At 35.5% G+C, this 22,437-nt stretch overlaps 1 protein-coding gene across 1 annotated transcript; it reads left to right on the top strand.

Moving 5' to 3' along the window:
• The first annotated feature begins 330 nt into the window (after positions 1 to 330).
• LOC119773198 (arf-GAP with dual PH domain-containing protein 1-like) lies at positions 331 to 21,449 on the top strand. Its single transcript, XM_038270084.1, has 11 exons — positions 331 to 645; positions 4,734 to 4,864; positions 8,862 to 8,953; positions 11,378 to 11,460; positions 16,931 to 17,043; positions 17,174 to 17,320; positions 17,473 to 17,556; positions 19,069 to 19,131; positions 19,247 to 19,318; positions 19,546 to 19,774; positions 20,053 to 21,449. The coding sequence occupies exons 1-11, from the start codon at positions 555 to 557 to the stop codon at positions 20,079 to 20,081; spliced, it is 1,134 nt and encodes a 377-aa protein (XP_038126012.1). The 5' UTR covers positions 331 to 554; the 3' UTR covers positions 20,082 to 21,449.
• Positions 21,450 to 22,437: the final 988 nt, after the last annotated feature.

Below are 22,437 nucleotides of genomic sequence, written 5' to 3'. Positions count from 1 at the left end.
TTTTAAACAAAAAAATAAAAAACAAAAATGAAAAAGGTCCAAAGGACTTATGAGAAACCATGTCTGTTCCAGGCCAGCACATATCATCATTAGAATTTCTTTTAGTATTATGTCTTCAGTACAGGGGCCATAACAGGGGCCAGGACATGAGCTACAGTGCGACTGGCCCCCGTTGGCCCCTGTCTAGAACCGCCCCTTGCGGGTTGTATGACTAACCTTGTGAATGTAAGAGCAAGTCCTTAGGGAATAACTTCACTACTTCTGTTTTCTCAAGATGTTTCTTAGAAAGGGTGTTCCCTGTGCAGACCGCCATATCTCAAAGCTGCCGCTAGGTGTCGCACTTCAAGACAGGCGGTGAAGAGTTTGCGTCTGACAGCATCAAGACACCAGAGCATGCTCCAAGTTTTTTATTCCCGCCGTCTAAAAATGACAGCAGACTCGCCGGTAGCTTAGGGGTTTCCTTTCCTTCCGTGAGGGCAGAGAGTTTAACTTTGGATGCCAGCTGGAGCGCTTGAAGCCTGTGAGCAGGAATCAGAGAAGGTGGAGAACCGCCGATGGCTTCAGACCAGGAAAGGATCAGAGAGCGCATTAAAGCGCTCCTCAAGAAACCTGGTAATGGAAACTGTGCCGACTGCGGGGTTCCAGGTGATTTTGGAGTCACTCTTTAAAATCGATTGCTGGTATGATTTATTGCACAGGGGATTTTTTTCTTGAGTATATTTCGAAACTTTACCGGCGCGCCCCTTTTTTTGAGATGCTCTGACTCAAATCTTTCAGTGTCATCGTTTTTAGGCTGTTTTCCCCAGAAACAAAGGAAAGTTTACTTGCTGATTAGAACACCATACAACAAAAAGTAGTAGATTTAGATTGTAAATGGATATTTGACCTAAACTCTACTAACTATTTCCAAACGTTTGTTTTGGTGATATTGCATGCATTAATATCGACATTCCCTTAGCAAAAAGTAGTTTATTCAAGTATACTAAAAGTGCACTAATTTCATACTTAAAATCAGGCAGTGCACTTAGAGTTTACTTATTTTAAACTATATTTCATATACTTAACAATAGTATAGTCACGTGTACTTTTGTTTACTTTATTGTTTACTAACTTAAATATGTCCTCAGTTGGAAGAAGAATTACTTTAGTAATACTTCAAGTACACTAAAAGTACATTGTTCGGTATACTTTCTAAACTTATACTTAAGTATTCTTAATAGAATTTACTTCGAGTATACTACTTTTTCCTAAGGGTTATTATTGATTTACTATCGTTTTCTTGCTCAAATTTCTTCGTCTAGGACATAAGAGTCCCAAACAAGCCCAGCTTAGAAATGTGCTGGATCTGCTGCAAAATATTCCCAAAGATATATAGTAATTAGAGTTTTATTATAAGAATTCTGCTTTTGTTTTCTGAACATTTCCCTCCTATAGTAAAATAATGCAACCGTTTTTGGCATTAACTTAAACATATTTTGTTACTTTAACACAATTGTTTCACGTTAGCAGGGTAGGATATAAAACAATTGTGTTAAAGTGACTAAATATGATTGAGTAAATTATTTTTTTCAGTATAGAGTCAAACATTAAAGTTGTGAATTGAGATAAGTCTCCTCTATTGCTCAATGGAGTTTGACCTACAAGTTTCACAAAAGTAAGTACATTCTTCTCATTTATATTTTATTATGTATTTTTCAAGATATTAATGAAAATATTATACTTAAAAAATAATATAATATTGTTAGCTTGTCTAACAGCATGAATTTGCTATACCCTCAAAATAAGCATCCGTGTCTAAACCACTGGTGGAAAAGTTCACACCCCCACGAGTGAAATGTACAAATTTGCTCAAAGTTTTCAGAACTGCATTTCCTCTCATGGGAATAAAGTTCACTATAGCTCTACAGGTTCCAACTAGAATCTTCTTGCAATCCTCCATGACTAGAGCACAGATCTTTTACTCCTTCGGCATCCATTTAAGGAGTTCGCAGAGTTCTCAGTAATTTTCAGGTCTGGAGATTGGACAGTCCAGCACTTCTACCCATATATGTATGTTTGGGGTCTTATTTACGCTGGAATCCTGCCCTTATCTCTTCAACCTTTGCAGAAATACTGGCAGCACTCACGCATCTGTTAAAAAAAAGCAAAAACCCTCTGGACGTGATGGTTATCACATGCACTCTACCTCTTTGGTTGACCATAGCGAGGTCGGTTCTGTATAGAAGCTGTCCTATCAAACCCGCTGTAGGAGCTGCACATCTGTCTCAGGGTGTTCGCTTTCTTCTTATAAGCTTGGCTATCTTTAGAGCAATGATTCTTTTTTTTCAGACCCTCATAGAGTTATTTGCCATGTAATATTGAACATCTAGTGACCATTATGAGAGAGTGTGAGGGTGATACGCATTTTACACACCTGCTTCCCATTCACACATTTTCGTAAAACTTAGGGCTGTATTCCCTTTTGGTGACAGAGGTTTAGACACTCTAGGAACGTTAACACCATTGTACAAGCTGTACACACATTAGGTTAAGAAAGTGCCATTACTTCAACATTGTCTTGAAAATCTCGAAGATAAAAATGACAAAAATCTAAGGGGTGCACTCACTATTGTGAGGCCTTTCTGAGTGCATGCGTGACTTTTTCTGCAAACGCTTGACTCTCTACAGGTTTACAGGAAGTAAAGCTGAATTAACTTGCTCTATTGCTCCTCTTTTAGATTCGTCTGTCTGCATGTTCTAACAACATTTGGGGCAGTTTCTGTTTGTAATGGTTTAAGGGTTTTCACTTGATAGTGCAATTTAGTTACAACTGTCCCATTTTTCTGTAAACCTTCCTTTTGAAAATAACCCCCACAGCAGCTCTTGTTTTACCCTCAAACCAATGAGGTAATTATTAGATACTGAAATGCAGCGCTGTTTTCCTTTCTGTGTGTGTGTGTGTGTGTGTGTAGTCAGTTACACCTTTTGTGCAAGACTAGTTTGTTCTAACCACAGCTGGTGCATTGAATGTTAATGTAATGAGGCATTGTTGCTATCTGATAATCTTTCCTATGTATTGCACATCTGTGAAGTGGATAGAGGTAGTTACCTGGGTGTGATGCAAGCGGAGTGAAGGAAAATAATAGAAAAACTCTCTTCCTCTTTGTGCTGGTGTTTACACATACGCCCCACTTTTGCAACATTTGTTTTATTCATTTTGGCTGAATAAGCTTTTTAAAATCTATCTAACCTAACTTTGAAAATGCATGTCTATTAAGAAATGTCAGTGCCTTTCAAGAAGATCTATACCTCTTTACTTTTATCTTTTACTTTACATCAATGTGTTTTCCATGGATTTTTCTCTAAAACAGCAATCTCCTCTGCAGATTTTCTGTTATGCTTTTCTATTTGCATGTGTGGATGATTGTTTGAGGGTTGTGTCCTAATCCTTGATCTCACATTGGTGAAATTTATCTCTGCATTTAACCCATCCCCTTGGTGGAGCAGTGGGCTGCCATTGTGTGGCTCCTGCGGAGCAGTGTGGGGGTTAAGGGTACCTCCACTCTGGGAACCCAGAGTGCAGGCTGTGGGGATCGATAAGTGCAAACTTCTCAGAGCACAAGCGAACTGCTCTAACCACGAGACCAACACTCCCCCCTCTGTATTAACAACCCCTTAGTTACCATTATGCTCTTTCATTTCTAACGAAAATCTGCAAGCTTTACAGAATAACTACATTTATAATTTAACTACATTTGGATGTAAGGAGGCTCAGCTTGCGAGTTTGAGGATTTTTGAAGTCTCCTGGTTACACTGAGTTTGTTTAGGCTTGATTAAGTAGTAGGAGCGAATACATTTATTGCATTGTTAAAAATTGCAAATATATTTTTTTTCATCTTCACAATTATATTTTTCTTCTATGCATTGGTTTATCATCTAAAATCATATTTGAAAAGATCTAGGTTTGCAATTTGAGCATGGCAAATATCTTAACAAATTTAAGTGGAATACTTTTGGCTCTGTAGTCTGAGTGTAACTGGCAAGTATTATATGTGTAAAAACAGTTCAATTTACAGCTTTTTGATCATAATTCATTTAAATTTCACAAGTTCACTTTTTATTTTCCTTTTACCTCTAATCATGTAAATTAAGTACCCATTTAACTGATTATAACCACTATAATATTGCAGTTTTGAAACTTTAGGTTTCTCAAGACAAGCACAGTAATGTTACGCAACACTTACAGTACACATTGACATACAGAAGATAAAATCCTTTCATTATAATATTTTAGCTTAGAAAATCTGATGATGACATGAATATTCTAGGATCATTTAAATGATTCTCAAGAGACTAGTTATTTTAGTTCAATAGTTAATTCTCTAAAAAATGACCCGTGCAAAATGACCAGTAATACTTCATATGAATAAAGTGTTTATTTTTTATGGCAGGGCTGACTAATACCTAGAAGCATTCTCTATTCTTCTTCTATTCTTTCTTTGCATTTTATCAATGTTTTAATTGTTTTGAAATATTTGCTCTAGTTTAAATTTAAAGCAGTCTTGCTAAAACTGATCATAATATCAGTTCATCTTGATGCAATTGTGATAAGCAATCATCTACTTTGAAATCAGCGCTTTAAGAAACAATCTTTGTTGTAACCTGATCCAGGATTTCACTGAGCCTTTATTTCACTTTATTTATTAATAGGAACATATTCTTTTATAATCTTTATTTTTTTTATTGAACTGCAGAGCCAGAGTGGGCATCCTACACCTTAGGGGTGTTTGTGTGTCACAGCTGCTCAGGCCTCCATAGAAACATCGCTCAGATCAGCAAGGTCAAGTCTCTGCTGCTGGATCCCTGGAGCTCTTCTGAGTTAGAGGTGAGAGGTTTTTATATTTTTTACTTTGAAAAGAGAGAACCAAAGAGAAAAATCCAAAATCGAGGAAAAAAATCTAGTGTTTTGTCTTAGACAATAACCTGCTTTGAAAAAGGACTTAACATTTTTCATTTTAATGTAATACACACGGTAGTTTGACATCATGGTGGTGCCAACGCATAAAAATGGTTTTAGTCGATTGTTTTCATAAAAGAAAGCTACATGTTTTCATATATTTCAATGATAGTTTGCTTTCATTGTGGTCTAGAAAAAAACAAGAACACATTTTAATATTTTCTCACCAACAAGAAAACTTTGCAGGTAAAGATAAATAAAACATTTGCTATTTTTTGGGGGGCCAAGATTATGTGCCCAAGGTTGCTTTAGAATAAAGTTTACTAGATACTCATTTACTATTAAATTAAAATGTAAAAGCCGTTGCTAATAAAAGACAAAAAAATGTTTGTGGTACCTTTTGTATTTAAGCAAATTTAAGTGTATTTAAAGATTTCTTCTCAGAAAGCTATTCAGCATCATCTCTCATTCTTACATCATTCTAAGAGCTGAAAACAGCCAACAGGACACGGTTTGGAGGCATCTGGTTTAAAAATGAGGTTAAAGTAGCAGCTGCTCCTAGTAGCTGCATTTCTCCCCAAACAACTGACAGTGCTGCTTTCTGCCGGCTACTGTGATAGTGCTGCTGGTCAACAGTATCGATTCAGCTCAGACTGAAAGGCATTAGACAGCAGCTGGCAGAAAAAGCCTGAATCTTTGTGTATTTCAGCATGGGCAGTTGTGTGCTTTTCAAGATCATGCAAATCGGAGACACATTTATGTTTCAGAAAATACCCCTAAACAAATGGCCTCTCTGTTTTCACAAAAAAAAAATGCCTTTCAAAGTAGGCAGCTCTTGCAGCAACAATGCTGCTCCTGTTTTCAATCTCTATGAACTCTTTTTACGTTTGATTTGTATTTTCATGTTCTCTCATATATTTTTTTTCTGCTGCCATTGCTAATCAGTGCCCTGTATAAATATGGTATAAAAAAAACCCCAAAGGTGTTTAAGTTAAAAACAACCTGATAGGACAAGACAGGAAGTCCGTAACATAAACCCCATTATATTTTCTGCATGCAACCTGCCAGTGCTATGGTTTCTGTAAGTGTGAAGAATATATTAATGCACTGTTTTACAAAAGTATTCACTCTCTTAGAACTTTTTTATCGTTTCAGTACCACTACATAAAATCCAGCGCAACCTGCAGCTTTTAGCATTCAGCCAATTAGGAGATAGATATATTTTTTAAACAAATACAGCCATTCTGTGAAGGCCTCAGAAGTTTGATTAAAATATTAGCAAACAAACTTAATTGTTAAGACAAATGATCACAGCAGACTAGTGAGTTATGGATCATTGCTGCAGCTTAAGCTTTTAAATATCCCATCAGGCAGTTCAAGCCAATGTTCAAAATGATTGCATGACATTTAATCCACCAGCAGTAGATGACTAAGGTTAAGCAAGCAGAGCCTTAATTGGAGAAGCAGCCAAGAGTTTTTTTTTATGTACGAGCTGCTGAAATCCTACGCTGAATTGGAATATCTAACGTTTAACCTCTAACTTTATGCTCTCTCTGCTTTTACTCATAGTAGTTATTTCTGTTTGGCTGTGACTTCATCCTGGAGAGAAATATCAGCTGTGCTGCTGCCATCAACACATTTGTTTATAGATGTTGGAGCTTGGCCCGTTTTTCAGTGTAGTCCTGTTTCTCTGATTGTGACCAGCTGGTTTGCTCTCTTCATACTCTGACATGGGAAGCTTGTCAGCCTGTTTCCTGGACAGGGCCACCTGTGGGGCTAGTTGACAGTTGCCTTTTGTATCTAAGTTCGATTTGAAAAACCTAACAGGAAGGCCTCTTATAGCTTGAAAGATAGACGCTTTTCACTCAACCTCCAACCTCAAAGTCCAATATGGCATCATTGCATTTAAGGCATAGTGAAAGCTGCAGTAATTAAACATATATTTACACTTTCAGGACTTTGTGTGTCACTAAACATTTCACTTTAAACTAATACTTGTAGTGTACAAAATGTTTTATGACGTTTTTTTGGTTACTATTTGAGTTCATTGAGTGCCTTTTGCAACAAACAATAAGCTACTTCTACCAGTTTCCCAAATTAAAAAAGCATCATTTAGGTTTGATGTTTTTCCTATATTAAGGTACCGTATTTTCACGACTATAAGGCGCATATAAACGTCTTTTTTTCCCCTCAAAATGTGCGGCGCGCCCTATAGTGCTGTGCTCCCTATGTGTGTTGTTACTGCGGACGTTGTTGAGACCACAATGAGAAAGTTGAAGGGGGAAGTGTGGGCGTGGATTGTGTATAAAAGAACAGGCATGTGCTTTATGCAGAACTCCTCATCTCCTCATTGAGGAGATGATGAAAGAGTGGCTGAGGGAGGTGTATGTAAGGAGACAAGGTTTTCTCCACGCATCACCATCGCTGTTAATCTGTGACTCCATGCATGTAAATGAACGCTATGCTTGCTGTTATTCCGGGAGGTCTGACAAAAGAACTTCAACCGCTCGACATCGGTGTGAACCGGCCGTTCAAAGTAATGCTACGTTCACACCGGACGCAGCAAGAGCAGCAAAATCGCGTCTGCTGCTTCATTTTTGCTGCTTGTACCAGTTAGTTCTGACGCGCGGCTGAAGCATCTTTGCTGCTCTGGCTGCGCGGTGCAAAAGTGTGTCTGACGCGCTTTGGGCGGAGCTACTCTATCCTTTCTTTGCCTTGCAGCTATATTTGCTGTGATCAGTGGGAATAAAGTAGTTTTAATATGTTTTTAAGTGAGAAAGTCCACCTCAAAACGTAATCATTGCAGTCAGTTCATCCAGATTAGGATCCTGCCTTCTAATATTAGTTCTGTCTGAGCCGCTCAGACCCCCACATACCAGCGTTGCACTGTCAGTAGGAATCCCATTCAACAGCAGCCTCTGGCCGGGTCACCTCCTCGCGGTTCACCACGACAGCTGGTAGGTGTTTTTCATCTAAATAATCTAAACTGCAGGCACCAGGATAATAAAAGCGAACATATTCTGCCGGCAGATTTCTGCATTTTAAGTTAATTTATGCGTCAATAAACTGTTTCAAAAGAGCTATCACAGCGCTCTGTGTCATCAGCGATGTGTCTGTCTCACAGCCAGCTCCCAGGTTTGATTAATACTTTGTAATAAATACATGAATAAAGCACAAACACACTCAGTTTTGCTCCCGCTCTATTTTTAAATATGCAGTTGAGGTATTTAAACATAGTAGAGTATATGTACCGGTATTTAAAACCTGTGCCCTATAATCCGGTGCGCCTTATGGGTGTGTTAAATACAGTAATGGCACACATAACTGAGACTGCGCCCTTTAGTACGGTGCGCCTTATGGTCATGAAAATGCTGTATGTTTTCCAGGAGAAAAGGATCCCAACAGAAATAGCCTTTTATGCTATATTTCTATTCAGTGTTGTCCTCTGTTGGAACAGGGCGTGGTTTAAAAATTTCCTTTTGGAGTTTCTTATGTTTTAACCATGGATCAGTGTGCCGACCTACTGTTCTGTTAGTTCTTTTGGTTTATTAGCTTTAGCTTACAGCGGGTTTCCAATGTGTCATTATTTTAAATAAATTTGAATTAAATATCCACTGAGATTCATTAAAAGCAGCTCAAGTTCCAGCAGTGAAAACTATACCAAAGTTTGAAAACAATGCTACATTGAGGCCATCACAGAATGAAATAAAATCTGATGGGAGAAGAGACTTTTGTTTTAATCTTACTTTGACGGTTCAGCATATATCAGCTAAACCAAACCCTATTGCTAATAAACTACACTTTCTAGGTCTGTAATGATAGTGTCCCTTTTAGGCATCACAATAGTCCCTGTCACATGGGCTAATTATGAGTCAGCATAGTGAGTGCTCCTCAGCCTGTTTTTAATTTTTTCTCTTCTTTCCAGTTTTTAGATTCTGTAGGGAACATTGCTGCCAAGGCCAAGTATGAACAGATTGTACCTGCCTTCTACTACCGACCCACGTCCAAAGATTATGTGTAAGTAGGCCATCTTTTCCAACCATCTTTCATTTTTGTCTCAGGTGTTTCTGTCAGGGTTGGTATTTGAGTCCAAACTTTTACACATAAGATATATTTGTAATATGAATACATGCCAACAATCCATTTAGGAAATGTGAGACGTGTGTGTTCTCTTTTTGGTCAGCAGTGTCTTTTAGCCTCAGAAGTCTACCATGAATGGTTTTTTAATAACGTCTTAAACATGGTCTTACCAGGGACAAGTGAGGCCTGTAGTGCTTCGGATGCTGTTCTGATTTATTTTTTGGTCACCTCTGAAGGTTCACCACTGTTTTAGGTTTTGTTTGTATATATGTACAGTAACCTCTTAACCTATGGTTATCTGCTATTCTTTTTTTTATCTTGTCCTTTATACAATTTAAAGAGTCCCTCTACTTAATGCAGCTGTTGGATCAGGTGATTATGATGTGATTGATGGAAAAACTGGCCATTTGAGTTCATTGTCACTCTTATTTTGATAACTGTGGTTATCAAAATAAGAGTATATAAGAGTATATATATATATATATATATAGTATATATAAAAGTCTTATGCAGACTCTCTCTCTCTCTTTATATATATATATATATATATATATATATATATATATATATATTAGTGCTGTCAAAATTATCGCGTTATTATCACGTTAACGCGAGGCCATTTTAATGGCGATAATTTTTTTAACGTGAGATTAACGCTATGTGGTTTTATGGTACAATTTTCCAAGTACATCCCGCTGCAGCCTGCGGGAAGGCGGGGCTATTTTCCCCCCAGTCTATGCATTTCTCATAGGCTTCGAGAGCGGAGCTCCTCAAGGAAAAAAGACGCTCATACACTGGGTAGCGCTGGTGCCTTTTCTTTAAGTCCCACCACCAACAAACAAGTTGAGTGTCTGGTAACTAGTAGCAACCTGAAATACGCTGAGAAAACAGATTACTGAGGTGAAATGGAATCTGCTACGGCACTCTTGCTGTCTGTGTACGCCACAGGTCAGTATCGTGTGTGTGTGTGTCTGTGTGTGGGTGGGTGGGTGTGTGTGTGTTCTCATTTTTGTTAAGAGGCTGAAAAGTAACTTTTTAGAGCATAGACTACCTCCATCTAGTGATGTCGGTCTATTGATTTTGATGTATTGATTGAAAATTGTTCATTATTATCTTGGTTAATTAACATCTAATGTTAACTACTGCATTTTATAGCAGTAGGGTAAAATGCTTGTCTTTGTTCAAAAGACTGTATTAACTGTAAAGACTGTCTTTTACATCAGCCTGTTTTCAGGGCCTTTTTTTTGGCTACATATTTGTTATTTTTTGCTACATGCCTCCCCATCTTCTTGCCATATGTTTCTATGGCATAAATCAGTGTCTGTGACCTGTTTTCATTTAAAAAAAAAGAACATTGGCACAAACCTAGCCTGTATGTATTTTTTGTATGTCATCGAGAGTATTTAAATGATTTTCAATCAGAAAAAAAATTTGCGATTAAAATGCGATTAATCGCGAGTTAACTCAGGCATTGATGCGATTAATCGCGATTAAAAAAATGTAATCGATTGACAGCACTGATATATATATATATATATATAACTGGTTACTTTAATTTATTAGTCTGGCATTTTTCTAAAGGTCTTTCTTTGATGAGTTTAACTGAACTTGGAAAAAAAGGTTAGTCTCAACTAAGATTGCTAGATTGGTTTGAACAGGTTTTGCTCAGGCTATGTTTGACTTTAAAATTAAAAGTAGAACATAAAAGACAGAACCAAAATAAATCTCTTGGGCGGCGGCTCTTGTAGTTTTTTCACCATACTGTTTCTGAATGTTTTCTTAATAATAAAGAGAGATAAGTATGAATTTGCTTTACATTTTTAATAGACGAACAGGAGGCTCTGCATTCTTCCATTTTTAGTTTGTGTACAAAGTAAGGCCCAACTGGTGATTTCATATTTAGAGTTCTGCTGAAAAAAGGATACCGTCTGTGGTTTAACATAGATTACATCTAGAGCAATCACGGTGATAAAAATAATAGGTTCAGTGATACAACATTATGTTTTTAAAGTTGTTAAATGATTATTAAAAAAAACATCAGTGAAGAAAAGGTCATAAGAAGATAATAACAAATCTAAAAACAAATGCATAGGCCTTTCATTTTTTTTTCTTTTAACACTAAATTGGGTTACAGACATTAACTAATACAGATAACCTGTCTTTCCTCTTGATCCTAATAGACAAAAAAGCGTTGAGTCTAATACTGTGAATCATTTAGAATAATCAGTTATGTTAACTTACAGGTTTGTGGATTTTAATAGTCATGACATATACTAAGTTTGCCTGTTTGTCTATTTATTTAATGTCAGTATTATATCAGCAGAATCATTAATGTTAACACTGCCTACTGTTGTTCTGCAGGCTCCTGTTGGACCAGTGGATACGGGCCAAGTACGAGAGAAAGGAGTTCATGAGTGTAAAGAGACAGGAGCCCTACTCAGCAGGTAAGACTATAGTAGATGTGCATATGTAAAGATGTGTCAAATTTTTATTTTAATCCCGTCTAACAGTTTTCAGTTTTTAGACAAAGCCCCCTATTGTGCTAGTTTACCATTACCTTTTCTGTTGAAATGTGTGATACTGTTGAAATCACACACCTGCTATATATAAGGAGATCTGGGTTGTTATGTGAACTCCTTTTTCAATTAATTTCATTTCAGTTTATTTTTATAGTGCCAATCCACAACAAATGTCATCTTAAGGCACCTTAAAGAGACAATACTTTCAGATTGGTTGAAAGTTTCTATCAATGAAATCCAGCTGATTGCATTGAATCATTGACTTTCAACACATGCTCCTCCTGATGAGCTTGAGGCGATGATTTTCGCCCGCATTTTTAAATGACTTTACAGCAATCCCTCACACCAAGCATACATGCAGTAACAGTGGAGAGGAAAACACCCTTTTAACATGAAGAAACCTCCAGCAGAACCAGGCTCAGTGTGAGCGGCCATCTGCTGAGGCTGACTGGGGTTCAAGGAAATAGAAGCAGAGATACAGAAAGAAGCAGAGATACAAAAAGCAACTGTCAATCAGCTCCAAAGGCGGTGCAAGAATGGGGGGAACAGAGTAAGAATAAAGAAGGATGATGAAAAGTGGTCCTTATGTCCTGCAGCAGTCTAAGCCTATGCAGCATAAATATAGAAAATAACTTAGGATAACCTTACTACTTTGGATGAGGTATGAGAAAGGTAGAGTAAAGGCAGTGTAGTATTGAGGCAGGTTCAATCAAGTTCCATCTAAGCTAATTTATTCAACAAATAAAATACATAAAGGGAAGAAAATAAACCATGTTAAAAATACAAAATGTACATTATAATCTTTGTTTCAATAACTTGAAATAACCAAAAGTGATTTGTCACCCAGTTTTGTATGCTGCCGCTTTAAGAGTTTCTAGTTTCCATTTAAGGACTCCCCTAAAAACAGTGTGAGAAACAGGAAGCTTGCAAAATTTAGTCAGTTTACCCTCCCGTTAAGAAGGTCTGGCCTATGAGCATTTATTCTCTCAACCTTACAGTAACAACACAAGCTTTGCAATTCAGCTGGTATTTGTGATTTACCAACGCACATGTAACATTTCCCAACTTAGAAATATATGTTTGGGTTTTAATGCATTTAACCTTCACACTATAGTCTGAAATATTTGTATAGGATTAACACCATGCAACACATATATAATATATGTATGTAGGAACCAAAAATTTGATTTCAGTTTCAGGTAGAGGACTAGGAGCTCTTATCAGAGTCTCATGACTGCTGAACACTTTTTCTCCCTCTGTCAGTGGCTTCTTGTTTTACACTGTATAGAGGTTTTGGAGCATGTGGCTGTGTGCCTCTGCCATTGAGGAAGAATGCCCTCTTTGTGTAAGCACTGTGGGTAACATTGTTCACAGAATTTAAACCTAGTACATTCAAAGAACCCACACGCACAAGGGGGTGGAAGATTATCATAGAATGATATGAATGTGAAAGTTGTGTAAAAGCACCATAGTTTGGCTGTAGGCAAACAAATGCTTAAAAAATGTATAAAATCATTATCAATAGTACGACTTATTTCTACTTCGGCTAAAGAGAAAGTAAGGCAGACGTTTATTATGCTCTGCTCGGATAACTGTCAGACCTCTATGATAAAAAGTAGTCATGATGTCACACCTAAGCTGGCTTCCTGTTCACTTTACGATGCATTGCAATGCTTTAGAAGTCATGATTTTACAGCCGCAGCATGTTTGTCTGAAAATTTGTAACATTGTACTCCATCCAGTGTTTTAGAGTTCACCAATCAATTGCTGTTACACAACGTTTTTTGAACAACCTGTCTTTGTACTTTAGACCTGCACAGATTGTTAATGATCTTAAGAATGGTTTAAAGAAAAACTTTCTCCTTGTTTATTATTGATTCTGGTTAAGTATTTAGTCAGATTTTATTGTGTTTCTTTTTCTAATCAATTCAAGTTATTGTTTAATAGTAGTCTTATCCTGTTTGTAAAATTAATGGAGATTCATACTCAATGTAGTACTTTAGTAACCTATGCTCTTAAATTTGCTGTTAAGTGAATAACTTTAAAAAAAATAAATTGGTTAAAATAATGAAAATATCTCTTATCAAAGCCATTTAGTAAGAAATCTGTTCACAAGAGTGCAGTTAGTTTTAATTTCACTGTAACATGCATTTCAAACTCAGATTTGAGCTAAAATAAGTTTGTTTTTACCTCAAATTTAAGCTATTATTTGAAAAATGTCTATTTAGGACATGTGTTACAATTTCTAAAAGAAACTTTAAACTAGGAATTAATAAAAAAAGAAACATTACAATGTATTAAGAAAAACCAAACATTTGAACTTTAGATAAAATTAATATTTATTGATGACTGCGCATCATTCAGAAGACTTTACTCAAATTTTAGTGCCCATATAGAAAACAACAAATCTGTGTTTAGTTTTTCTCTTATTTGCTAAATGATGCTGTGGTTTTTATCACTGTCATTTATTGGTATCAAGAAAATCTCATTAACCAAGTGGATTCAGCATACCTGTAAAGTAAAATAGACCAAAATTATGAAAATATTTTTTATAGAATAATATTTTTGACTGTTTGAAGTCAAAGTAAAAAGTAGTTCGTAATGTAGCTCTTATAGATTTGGCATGCTCCCCATACATATTAGATATATTTGTGGTTCTGGTCTTTCATTTTCTACACTAACATTTGTATTAAAAAGATAAAAAAGATCAAATTAACCTACTTATTAGACACAAGGTTTTAACCTCCTGTCTTTTTAAAATAATTCCTTTTTCTTTGACTTCTTTTTATACCTGACATATTTTTTTTTTGAGAAATATGATAATAAGGAAATGTTTTTTATGAAATGCTGAGTTCGCTTTTTCTGTAAATCAGCCAAGAGTGTAATGTAACCCTTTTTCAGTTTAGCACCAGTGCACAGCAACAAGTGGGGGAGGGACTGCATTGCATTACTGTGTGACCTATAAACACCTTTGAGTAGAAGAGGAATGCAAATATGGCAGAGGTTAAAAATCCCTTGTGGGATTACGTTGAGGTCGAAAGAAGAAATTTCTTGTTGCTGTTTTTCTTTTTGGTCAGTGGAGTACCGTTCCTGAAGCAATCTATTATAACTGCAATATGTCGTTTGGCTGGTCCAAAAGTCAGGTCAACTGAAAATAGAAAAACATTGGATGGATTTGAAATCTAACTTTTTTTTAAAAGCTCTGTATACATTTGAACTGGAACATTAACTTAGTGCTTTGATCATAAACTTACTATTTCCTTTCCAACTAGCTTTGAACATCTTGACCGCTTCTCCATTTCTTTGTTGATGTAATTATGAGCGGACTGACTCTTCCGCCTCTCTGAGGAAAAAATAGCAGTTTGACTGATGAATCATTGATAAAGTCATTGCTTAAAGAGGAATTATTGCTGCATGTGGATAAAAGATGGTTACTTTTTAACTCAACAATGAAATGAGAAAATAATGAAAAGACTCAGACCAGCTTGCAAATTGAACTTTAATGTCTTCCATATTTTCAAATGGGTTTACTAGGAAAAGCTGCAATTAGATTTTATTTAGAAATGTTATTTTGCTGGAAATGTTATTGCATTTCACCTTATTTCACTCAAAAACCATCAAAATGATCTGAACTTTATAAGGAAATGTTCATCTGGTATAGTCTATAGCTGGGGAAGTGGTTTGGTTCAGTTGTTTCTTATGTAGTTCACTTTCAGTTAATTCCTGTGGTATACAAAAACAGCTGTAAAACTGTAGGGTTGGGGTCATATGGTTTCATTACAGTCATTTATAACATCATATTAAAAGCTTGACAACTTTCTTTTAGAACTGATAAGCCTGTTTATAAAATTAAGGAACTTTAAATATGTAAAAGAATACATAAATGTAGTTTTTATATAAAAAAAAAAATCAAGAAGTAAATATGAAGTATGTGAACTTCTGCCGCCTGCATTTATCATCACTTTTCTTGGAGTATATAAAATACTTATACTCAGTTTCTGATTGTTTGAGTCAGTATGGGCTGTTCTGGTGTTTACTCAGATGACAATGCAGAGTGTTCTCTCTGATAGTGGCTAAATATGGACATTGTGGCCGGTATCAGGGAGAGGCCCAGGAACCAATTAAAGATCAGTGTGTGTGTGTGTGTGTGTCAGAGAGAGAGAGAGAGAATTACAAGGAAGAAGATGTTTATTATGTCCATATAAAAATGAATGATGGGCTCTCTGAGTGTTCCTGAAAATTAAAAGTGTGGCTCAAACCCCTCATTGTTAGTTAAAAAAAAGTTTCCTTTTGTGTGTGAGCATGTGTGAGTGTTTGCTTGAGAGAAATTTTGCCTGGTACTTGAAGACGTCAGTTAAAGCTGAATTATTTATATCTTTTAACAGCAGATGTTCTTCCTCCTGACGCTGATGATGTTTTAAAAGACTGACCGCATACACTTACAGGGTTCATCTATTACACACAGACACACACATGCAGGAAATCATTATTTTCGCAAGTTTTTATCTTAGCTTTTAGAGTTTTATTGTATACCTAAAAATGCTTCTTATGCATAAACGGTTAGATACAAGCACTTCACTTCTGACACTGTCCTCAGCTCACACCAACTTCGGTATCTGAATACAAAAACCAACAATACCCCTTTTTGAGTTTAATGAAAATTAGATGTGTTCTTCTATACCTCTTTCAATAAATCAACAGAACTTTTTTTTTCTTTTGCATGATGTTTTTTAGTGCTCTAATATTAATATACTGTTTCGCCCAAACTTAGCCAGGATGGACTTTCATGAGACTGTGATTATATCTAAGTTTTAAAGCTTTAAAAAACTGTATTTTTTCAGTGACAATAATTTCAATTACAATCAGGATGAGTTAAAATTGTTATTTATAATACATTTGTTTGTTTAGCACTTCTGTTTATGTTTTTTCGGCAACTATTTGTTCAATGGATCCACTTACCGTACTAGTATTACTTCTAGTGTTTAACATTATATAAATATTTAATGACTGATTGTAAATTATTACATAAAAACAAAAATTTTTGCTATTCCATGCATAGATACATAAAGAAGTGAGACAAAGGAAGTTAGTTTTGCCTCCAAAGATCTGCCGGATAACCAACCTATGGAGGCTCAACCTGATTCAAGAAAATCTAAATAATTTATAAAAAAAAAAAACTAACATTAAATTTTATGCATTTACATTTCAAATTTATATATATATATATATATATATATATATATATATATATATATATATATATATATATATATATATATATATATATATATATATATATATATATATATATATATATATATATATGTATTTTTACATTTCTGGTTGTTTTGATTTATCAATCATAAAAGAAGGTTTGTTCCTCTGCTGTTGCTAGGCTACAGAGAAGGGTGCTTATGGAAGCGAGGAAGAGACAATGGACAATACCTGAGCCGAAAATTTATTCTGACTGAACGTGAGGGTGTCCTGAAATACTTCAACAAGCATGATGTGAGTGTTTGCTTATGTATCGCTTTGCAAAATGCTATACATGAAATTCGCAAAAGCTAAATATGCAAATTAATAGCTTCATAATGATAAAGACAGAAGAGTTTATTATTGTTCTTACTTTTTGTTGCAGGCCAGAGAGCCTAAAGCGATCATGAAGATCAACACTGTGAACGCTACTTTCCAAGCAGCTAAAATCGGCGTTCCTAATGGGCTGCAGATTACCTATTTAAAGGATAACAGCACCAGGAATATTTTTGTTTACCATGAGGATGGCAAGGTTGGCATGTTTAATTAAAAATAACATTAACAAAATGTTATGAAAAGAACTGTGAGAGAAATTGGGCTTTTTGTTCCTCTGATAGAGGAGCTTGATGATGCAGCCCATATTTTAATACAAGAGTTAGCATTTACTTTTATTTTGTCTCAAAGGAAATGGTGGACTGGTTCAATGCAATAAGGGCTGCAAGGTATCACTACCTGCAAGTGGCATTTCCTGGTGCTACAAACTCTGAGGTAAGTATAGAAATTCTGGACCAACATTCAGGGTTTTTAATAACTGGGATTAAAAAAAAATTAATTTTTACATTTCCAGAGTAAGTATTTTGATACAAATGTTTCTCAAGTCTGTGCGTTTGAGTGAATATAGAATATTCAATCTAAACTTGATATACTTTATGTGGAAAGAAATGCTGTAGATTAAGCTTACTTTCTCCCGTAGAGTTCCCTTATTGTGTCTTAGACTTTAGCTAACATATATTTAAAATAAAATAAAAAGTTGCAAGTTTGTATAAAATAAATAGCATTTCTGATGAAAAAGAAAAAAGCTTTCAATGTTTGGAATTCAGAAAATAATTTTTTTTTTTACTTTTCTTGTTTAATGGTCAGCAGTTCTAAACTCTTTAAAACAGTTTAAAAAAATGACCCATTACACCAATTTTCTTTAACTTTGATGCTAGATCAATTTTGAGTTTGTTAAACCTGCTTCTTAAAATGGACCCAAATAAAAATTTAAAAAGAAATTATTGCTATCAGAGTCTGTATCAAATATTTCTCTAAATCATATTTACCACGGGACTAACAAAGAATCCAAGTGCTATTAAGTTTAACTTGTAACATGCAGAAAGATAGTTTGAATAATGATAGCTTTTGCAAAAGAAAAAGAATTAAATTGAAAATATACAGTCCAATATATAATAATGGAATGTGAGTACATTATGAAAAATGAGTTTATTAGATGATTTACACATTCAGACCAAATAGTTGGTGCCCCTCTTTGACTGAAAGAAAAGTAAACAATGCTCACAGAAATAACCTAAATCTGAAAGAAGTAGCAATCACTACAAATTCTATAAAAAATGAACAAATAAAAGTCTCACATTGCTTTTCAACCAAGCTTAAACAGAATTATAAGAAAAATAAAAAATAAACTCTTGAAACAGGCATTGACAAAAATGATTGTACCCTTAATATTTTGTTGCACAATCTTTTGAGGCAAACGCTGCCATTAAATGATTTGTCTAACTGTCAATGAGACTTCTGCTCCCTTCTGCAGATATTTTGGCCAACTTCTCATCAGCAAAGAGCTCAATTTGTCTCCAGTTTGAGGGTTCTCTTTTCCAGACAACATGTTTCCTTCCAAAGATGCTTAGTAGGATTTAAGTCAGGTCTCATAGAAAGCTACTTCAGAATAGTCCAATGTTTTCCTCTTAGCCATTCCTGGGTGTTTCTACCTGTTTTGGGTCATTGTTCTAATGCAAGACTCATAAGTACAGGATTGCTGACACCTGTGATGTTTGAAAAGCAATGTCTGACTTTGATTTGTTCATTTTCATAGAATCTTTATATTATAATTTTGTCAGATTTAAGTTTTTTCTGGGGCCATTGTGGGTTTTTCCTTTAAAACAAAGATGTTGTCCGTGTGTATCCTTACATTGCTGATTTATAACAGTTAAAAGGGATATGGGCATTTTTTTAAAGCAGTGTATACAGACAATTATTTTATGAATTTATTAAATTTTTTCATAGTTGCTACCAAAGCTAACCAGGAACTACATAAAGGAGGGTTACATGGAGAAGACTGGACCAAAGGTAATCTGCTGCTTCATATTTCTTCATTCCAATGGAAAATTATTACTGACAATTATGATTTAAACTTACATGTTTTAAAAGCAATATTAAGACCTTTCTTTTATGGTACTTACAGCACACCGAAGGCTTTAAGAAGAGATGGTTTACAATGGACGACAGGAGGCTCATGTACTTCAAAGATCCACTGGTACATACTAGAAATTATGTATCAATCCTGTATTTGACCTCAGTCACCAGTAGGTGCTGCTGTGCCTCTTGTTTGCACTATAAACAACTCAGTTTGTGTGATAAATGACCTGAGGAGACAAATGTATAACTCCTTTTATGGTGCCTAACATTTCAGGACAACCATATAGCTTCGGATCCTTAAAAAAATGTGTTCTGCATGGTCATGTCTGTGTTTTTCAATCATAGGATGCCTATGCTCGAGGTGAGGTTTTCATTGGCAGTAAGGAAAACAGCTACACTGTGCTGCCAGGCCTCCCTGCCACTGTTGTGGGAACTCACTGGCCATTTGGAATCACTATAGTGACTCCAGACAGGAAGTTTCTTTTTGCTTGTGAGACTGAAGAGGATCAGAGAAGCTGGATGGCGGCATTTCAGATTGTAATCAACAGACCGATGCTGCCTCAGGAGTTTGCTGGTAAGCAGATGAATCAGATCTCTATCATCTATCTATTATCTATCTATCTATCTATCTATCTATCTATCTATCTATCTATCTATCTATCTATCTATCTATCTGTCTGTCTGTCTGTCTGTCTGTCTGTCTGTCTGTCTGTCTGTCTGTCTGTCTGTCTGTCTGTCTGTCTGTCTGTCTGTCTGTCTGTCTGTCTGTCTGTCTGTCTATCTATCTATCTATCATCTCATAGAGTGAGTCTTATTGTGTTATTTCTGTTTTGCTCTTTGTTTTTCCTGCAGTGGAGGCCTATTTTAAACGCAAACCGTGAGTGAGCCTCTAAGTGTGTCTCAAAGAGGTTTATACAGAAACTGATGTTTGATACAAAGGTCAAAGTGCTTCGTCAACGACAACTCCTCCTCTTCATCAACCACCTTGCCACCTTCCTTGACCCCAATAACATAGCAAGACCTCATTCTCTGAAAAAGTCTGTCAATCCAAGGCTACTGGACTCTTCTAATATCACACGCCCATTTGCTGCCTGATTCCACCTTCACAATAGAAACAGGACAAAACCGTTGCTTCTTGGATGTGAGGCAACATCTGTTCTATTCTATAATCATCAACACTGCAATTACTGATCTTTACTACAAATTAATTATATTTGATCCATTTAACAGATTATAACACCAAAATAATAATGTAAGTCTAGCAAGTGTAGGTTCCGTCACATTTGCATGCTATTTTGCATTACTGTATACATAAGTGCAATTGTATTTATTTATTTTCTTAACTGTATTTGTAGCTAAATCCATGTTTTCATAGCAATTGCTTTTTTTAAATGGATGACAAGTTATTGCATGTTCTTCCAGTAGAGGGAGACAAATGAAAAATGTAAAATCTACTGTTAAACTTCTCTAACATCTCAAGGGGCTCATTGATTTCCCCTAACTGGTGCCTGCAGGGCTGCATATGAAATCACCCTATGATAATCTATGGTTGCTGTTAAAATGTGTTGAAGCCAATTTAATATCTGCACTGTTTTCTACAGCAATGGTTCTAGTCTAAGACTGATTATGGACAAAGACAACATCAACATGAAGGAGAGTGAGGTTTTCAGTTTAAAGGTTTCTGTGATCAAAACTGAGTCTATAAATGCAAATATTTAATCAAAAATAATCCTTTGTGCTTTTCCCAAATAATTAATTTTATTTTGTTGACAGATAGAAACATACATGTCCAAACAATCCTAAGAAAACATGGCACTATCCATCTTACATATGAATTTATATAATAGCATGGGAAAAAAAGCAACAGTCATTGAAGCAGTCTACAACTTTTAACAGACGTCAAATTTAACAAATAATATCGATATTTGTCTCTTACCCTGAATTTTTGGTAACCAGTACTGATCATATTCCTTAAGAACAACAATGACATGTATATGCCTGAAAACCTTTTAAATACAAACTGAACCAGTGTGATTCCTGCTCACCAATGCAATTTTTGTTGCTGTAGTCGTTTATTTTTTCTGTATAGGATCTGTTATTTTCTGCACTCTTGAGAAACTGTCTGTAAACACTGCTACTGGGGTTAAAACAAAATTCACATTAACATGTTATCTAAAGTGTATTATATTGTTTTTCTGTAATAAAAGCCTGACTTAACACATAAAGCAAAAGTGCTAGGTAAACCCACAGCTCTTACTGTCTGATGAGTTTTTTTATATGAAACACTTTTGTGACTTGTTTTGATATGATTTGTTAATGATTTATTTTGTAACACATTTCAGTTTTAAGCGCCAAAACTCACTGAATTATTTAAAAAGAAGTGTTTCAGCTGCTCTCAGCTCCAGAAGTCTCCCTTCCTTCCACCGAGTGCTTTTGGCTTTTGGGAGGATATGGGAGAGAACTGCTGACAAAATCATACACAAACAGTCGCCCAACAGGTAAACAGACATACATTTCTTTAAAAGTATAGTGAATGTTCTTTTTTCAGCCGTTTTAGGTGGATAATCGTATCTATTGGTTGTCTTTGTGACATGCACATTTTCTTTTTCGGTCAATGAGCACTTTTATTGATCATGTATGCAGTGAGCGTCGTTTTCACCCATAGCTCCACCCCTCTCACTCTATATTTTAAAAATGGCAGATGATTACAAGAAGCAAACTGTTATACAATTTTATGAGAAGTGGAAGGCATCAGAAGAAAGAAATAAGGCCAGAGTGTTTTTGGGAGAGTCTTTTACCCAATGGCAGAATAGTAGGTTGGATGGTCTAGCACATGCACGGCTATGCAAAAATTGCCTTGGGCGTCTTTAACCTACATTTCTGAAAAAATTGTTCAATATTCCTTTAATGGCTTTTATCAACAAAAAAACAATTTCTAATACAATATGAAAGGTATTACCATATTAATTAGTTTTAGGTACTTTAATGCAAAGAAATTAGTATTTACAACATATTTGGCACATTTAATAGCAATACATATAGACCCTGATCTACTAAAGGTTTGCATTTATAAAAGAAGTGGAAGCTCAGTAACATGAGCTAAGCTGATCTACATACGCCTTTGATATCCACGAAATGGTAGGCACAGTCTATGAAACATGTTTACCTTCATGAAATTCCAGAAAATATGCTAATTATTGAAAAGTGTGGTACAGTACTGCAGGACATCTTTATTGA

The sequence above is a fragment of the Cyprinodon tularosa genome, unplaced genomic scaffold, assembly GCF_016077235.1.
Source record: "Cyprinodon tularosa strain WSP-4 unplaced genomic scaffold, ASM1607723v1 ctg75, whole genome shotgun sequence".
Classification (NCBI taxonomy): Eukaryota; Metazoa; Chordata; class Actinopteri; order Cyprinodontiformes; family Cyprinodontidae; genus Cyprinodon; species Cyprinodon tularosa.
Note: the sequence above shows the minus strand (reverse complement) of the source record. Positions and strands in the feature narration are given on the sequence as shown.